This window comes from Sitophilus oryzae, unplaced genomic scaffold (genome assembly GCF_002938485.1).
Source record: "Sitophilus oryzae breed Bouriz unplaced genomic scaffold, Soryzae_2.0 scaffold_201_pilon_pilon, whole genome shotgun sequence".
NCBI classification, from domain to species: Eukaryota; Metazoa; Arthropoda; class Insecta; order Coleoptera; family Curculionidae; genus Sitophilus; species Sitophilus oryzae.
Window position 1 is genome coordinate 1 of NW_022146747.1, and position 5,721 is coordinate 5,721.

The 5,721-nt window shown below is 32.0% G+C and overlaps 2 protein-coding genes across 2 annotated transcripts in view; one reads left to right on the forward strand and one right to left on the reverse strand.

Moving 5' to 3' along the window:
- Positions 1–6: 6 nt before the first annotated feature.
- On the forward strand, positions 7–1,857 carry LOC115884154 (hemocytin-like). Its single transcript, XM_030902659.1, has 3 exons — positions 7–49; positions 1,304–1,453; positions 1,568–1,857. Exons 1-3 carry the CDS (start codon positions 46–48, stop codon positions 1,735–1,737), a joined length of 324 nt encoding a protein of 107 aa, XP_030758519.1. The 5' UTR covers positions 7–45; the 3' UTR covers positions 1,738–1,857.
- A 1,757-nt stretch (positions 1,858–3,614) lies between these two features.
- Positions 3,615–5,721, reverse strand: part of LOC115884156 (vacuolar protein sorting-associated protein 13D-like) — a gene marked incomplete at its 5' end in the record, with an annotated part of 29,792 nt that continues 27,685 nt past the window's right edge. The window contains 2 exon segments of the mRNA XM_030902660.1: positions 3,615–4,313; positions 5,555–5,692. Coding sequence (XP_030758520.1) covers positions 4,058–4,313; positions 5,555–5,692 — 394 coding nt within the window.

Consider the following 5,721-nt stretch of genomic DNA (forward strand, 5'->3'; position numbering starts at 1 on the left):
TATACTAAAGGATGTTGTAAATATTGCAATGTTACTATAGAAGCAATGAGTAAGTTTAATATTTTTACAATATTATACCGTTGAACTAAAGTTCTTCTCACCTATACTTCTCATCATTTAAACATTCAACATCGCAAAATCAATAGTGTGGACAACTTAGATCATATATACCGTATGATCGAGAAAAAACGGCGTCAGCGATGGCTATGGAATGAAGATCGCTGTCATTTTATATGTAAATTTATATGGGAAATGTCATTGATGTTCATTTCCCAGCCAACTGGACGCCGTTTTTTTTCGATCATACGGTACTTACGTGGATAAATCATCGCCATAAGTTTAGCATTAAAAAATATGTTTCCAACATTACGACATGCCATTTTCAAACCTTCTTTATTGCACTTATGAAACGTTCAATAGGTTTGTCTTTTTCGAGGACCTTACTTTGCGCATGCGCATTAAAAGTTGCACGTATTTCCAAAATAATCACAATTTTATGCGGTTTAGAAAGTACAAATTATACATTGTTATGGAAACCAACTTTTCATTGTTATCATCATATTATCATAATCTTGTCATAATCGTATGTCATAATCTTATTTCCATTGTGTAATTTTATAAAATATTTTTTATATAATTTAATATTTGTGACAGTAAACATTCAATTTATTGATGGAGAAAAATCTCCGAAACCGGTCGTCGAATGGCTGTTCCCTTCGGTCTGATGAACTTAATGCAGAGAATAAGCATATATGTAGGGTTTTTTTAGCCCCTTTTTCCGCTACTTGTATTTTTGTTCATTTATTATATATACCCTACCTAAGCCTTCTTAGCTCCATCTACGGTAACGTGGATGAAGCAAGCATATTCAATTTAATGTTCAAATATATGCATTTTACAAATTAAATTTTTAAAATTAATGTTCAAATTTGGCGCGTGGACGCTAGGTCCTCGACAAGGATAGATAGAGTAGAAACACCGCGTGTGCAACAAAAAAAGAAGATAAATTGAAGTCGTTGATATGTTTGCGACAATTTCCATAGCGATTTACTTATCCACGAGTTATATATATGATCTAGGTTGTACAATGATCATTCAATGTTATGCCATCATCATTTATCTAATATCAATAATTTTAAGGTATGTCTGAGATCAGTTTATAATTTCCAATTTCTGTCTACGAACTTCCGCTAAGTTCCAATTTTATTAATTTTAAGTAATCATATTTAACCTTTATTTAAATATGAGAAAAAATATTTTCTATACGGTATAATATAATTATATTTGTTAAACATTATTTCAGCTCTGTGCAGTCCACAACCGATGCCTCTCAAAAAAACTGTAGGAATGATCGAAGTATCACGTGAAGGTCGCAAATGTGTGAACAAACACGCGCTAAACGATTTTACCGAATGTATCGGAACGTGTCATTCCTCCACATACTTTAACATCAGTAAGTCTATCTTCGTTCAATTTCACTGATTAAGTGATTATTTTGACGCGGTTTTCGCGCAATCAGATGTTATATTTTTAATAAAAACTCTAATTTTATATATCCTTTATACAGAGACAGGTCTGCACGAATCAGTATGTTCCTGTTGCCAAGCAACGGACTATCAGTCGTTAGAAATAGAATTAGACTGCGACGATGGTTCGAAGTTCAAGAAAAAAGTAGCCGTTCCGTCAAAATGCAGTTGTGTAGCTTGTGGAGAAAAATCTCCTTATACACCTCAGTAAGACATACCTATCGCTCTATATACTACTAAGTTCCAAGTGATATTAACCGTAAGTTGTATATAACTGTATATTTTCTTTGTTATATAACTGTATGCATAAAGTCAAATATATTTTGCTAACAAGTTATTTTTTTTTTGTTTAAATAAAGCTATTTTTTCAATTTTCCATGTCTGTTAAGGTAGATTTTCATATATCCATCATCCGTTGATACGATGACATGACAATGACCATTGATGATGTTTTGACAACCTGAAGGGTCTAGAGGAATAACTTGATCAGCGCCAATTTCTTAATTTTAGGATTTTACAATATTATAGTAGCTCTAACTGGTCCCTACAAAATGTATAAACTCTGCAGGACAATAAGTTGCTAAATCCTATGATATATGCCTAGTAAAAATATAGGATACATTGTAAAGAACTTGATAACCACCAGCCGTCCAGTGCTCTCACTGTAAAATTAAGTAAAATGGCGCTTATCATGTTTTCCCTGGACCCTTCAACTGTCATAATCTAATAATGGCTTTAGCTGTCAAATTTTGGGCATTTAAATATTATTTAACGCATTTTTATCAAATGGAAACCTACTTTCTCTTTTCACTTTATATACAATTTTCCAATTAAAAAGACTTTTTAAAAATAACTGTTCCTATACCAGAAAATTACTGCTGTGTCAACTGCTTCCAAGGCAAGGTTCATTATTAAAAAATTCTACATACCCAATTCATTTTAATTCACTGATAAATTGTATTATCTGTCATTTTTTGGATGTCATCTGTCAAAAACTTCCCTGACTCATTGGACAGCTATAAAAAGTATCATGATAGTAATTTCAAAAGCTACCGTAACGCCGTTTTTGTATCATTGGTTACTTTGCTAACTAATATAAATAAAAAAAAATAACTATTTCATATCTTTCCTTTATTAACCTCATCTTTGGTAAAAAAACTATTTTCTGTATACCTACAATCTTCGAATAATAAATAATAACACTTAGGAAAATCTGTCTTGGTTTTTAATACTGTATAATCACTAAAGTAAAAAAAATATTTATACAGTTTCCATGACGGTTTTTTTTGCTGTACGTGTAAACTTTCAAATAAAAACAACACATATAAAATACAAAACAACTCGAAATAAGTAACAACGGAGCTTATTGCTTTGCGATTGTAAAACCATACGCTTTGAAAAAAAGAAATACAAAAAAATGCTTTAAGAGTTTTGGTTCGAACAAATGCAACATGAACGCCCATATTGGAAAAGAATAAGTTAAATATATACCGGGTGCGTCTGAAAAGTGAACCCCCAATAATTTTTTTAATTTTTCAGATAAAAAAACGAGATTGGTACGTTAGTATATGACATAAATTAGGATTGATTGACGTATTCAATTGCTTTTGGTCACTTCCTGTTTTACCGGAAATTACTACAACTTTTGATTTTTAAATGGCACCCTCTGTATTTTTTTACTTTACTCGATAGGAAATGACACTCTGAATAGAATGACATATTTATCATATGCCAACTTTTGACATTTTTGCTTAAAAAATCGTATTTTAAATTTCAATCTAGAGAGCCATGGGTGTGTTAAAAACACTAATTTTTAATCAAGGAGCCGTGGAAAAATAGATTTGATCGTCTAAAAGTTTTTGGTGTCTTGTACGGGCCGGTTAAAAGATGCCCAAATTGTATTTTTAATCATATCTCAATATTTTCAAATGGCACAAGCGTGGCTCATTAGCATATTCGAAAAAAGTATTTTTTTACGAATAATTTGGTACCACACACTTGGTATTTCGAGTCAAGTTGTCGTTATGAACTGCATGTTACAATTTCAAATAAACCATATTCGAAAATGTCAAAAGCTGACACATGCTATGTCATTTCACTCAGAGTGTCATTTTCTATGGAATAAAGTAAAAAAATAAAGTGGGTGTCATTTAAAAATGACCAAAACCAATTGAATACGTCAATCAATCCTAATTTATTCATTCATTAGTCATTTACTAACATACAATATCTCGTTTAGGAGTGAGCCACTTTTGAGACGCACCCGGTATACAGCAAAACAAAGATAAATAAACGAATCCGTGAAGATTTTTTTCAGCTTAACTGTGAATATAAGTAAAATCAAACTTTTTTCTTTGACTGAGTGCGTTGGTAACTCGTTTTTTTTAACGCGTAAAAAAACGTTAATCAACTAAAAAATAACAAGTACTTTATCACATTCGTTGTTACGTCTTTTTTATAGATTTGTCCGCTTATTTTTAATAAAAATAAATATGTACAATTACGTTTCGTGTTTGGTGACTTTCGCCTCTTCAGTCTTCCAATGTTGCATTGTTCTCCTCGCCGATCAGCGTGTACAGGTTCTCGATGTACAGCGTTCTGGCGCAGTTGATTTGCTGCGCGGTAGTAACGGCCGTTTCTGCGGTGTTGCAGCGCACCTTCGGCCTTTTGATCGGGTCGGGATTCAAAACCGCAGCGTTCAGACCTGCGTGGTGCATCACTATTTCTATGTAGTACTTGGTCTCGTTCTTTTCGGAGTCTTTGATCACGTTACAGGATTCTAGGTCGCTAAAATTGTCAAAAGATAAGAAATTTATCAAAATCTTCTTGATTTTCATTTTAGTAACGATAAAACCACAGAAGGACTAGAAAGAACACAACAATATATGATGTAACGTTGAACGATGGTTCTACAGACTATATCAATTAATATGAATTTAATCTTTGTACAGGGTGGTCCGAACTGTATTCCGGAAACTTGGGCAGCATATTCTGCAGATAAAAATAAGTAAATAAGTTCATATAAATGTATGTTCTAAAATGCTTAGTTTCGGAGATACAGGGTGTAGAAGTTTCATTTTTATTTCGATTTTTTCCAAATAATTTCTGAAGTTATGTCAATATTTGGATGAAAATTGATGTCTGGGAGTTTTTTGACATGAGAAATTTGATTTTGATGTCAATATGAGTCTTACTTGTAGAGGGCGCCACCTACATGTGTTTTAACTGTTTTAAAGAGCAATAAATTTCGTTTGTACCTGTATAAAACTACTGAGTGAAAAAATATACATTTCCGTGACTTTTTACGTAAAAAAATGTCTCTTGGTAAAAATCGCTACGAGCAACCGTTCTCAAGATATTTAGAATGGAAACAGTCAATACATATCATTATTGACAAAAAATAAACTCGTTGAATAGATAGTTATTTGACCGAAATAATAAATTTGGGAAATTTTAATTTTTTTAAATTCATCATAAATTTTTCTAAGAAAAAATGATGATAAAACAGTTTCTGTTGAACTTTGGCGCAAAAACATTTCAAATTTATGATTTCAGTTTAATAACTATTTTCAACATTATTAATTTATGTCAAAGATGACAGGTATTGATAATTTCGATTCCAAATATCTCAAGAACCATTACTCGTAGTGATTTTTACCAAGAGACCTTTTTTACGTAAAAAAACGTCGTAAATGTATTTTTTTTTGCTCAGTCGTTTTATACAGGTACGTACGAAAAGTTATTACTCTTCGAACCAGTTAAAAAATATGTAGGTGGCGCCCTCTACAAGTAGGAGTCATATTGACATCAAAATATTGACGTTACTTCATAAATTATTTGGAAAAAATTAAACTTCTACATCCTGTATTTCCAAAACTAAGCATTCTAGAACATACATTTATACGAAAGTATTTTTATCTGCAGAATATGCTGCCGAAGATTCCGGAATACAGTTCGGACCACCCTGTATTACAATAAACTGTAATAAATTTACATAATCCTGGACAGAGAGTTTGAGAAAATCTTACCTTAAATGACACGGTATGATGGTGGTTAGATCTGGTGGTCCAGTCACTATTCTAACCATTTTATCTGACACTATACAAAGCAGATCTTCTGGTCCGCTGCGAAGCACTTGGTAAGCTAACAATTTCTCTTCATAATTTCTAAAAAAAATATATTTCAATCATGAACA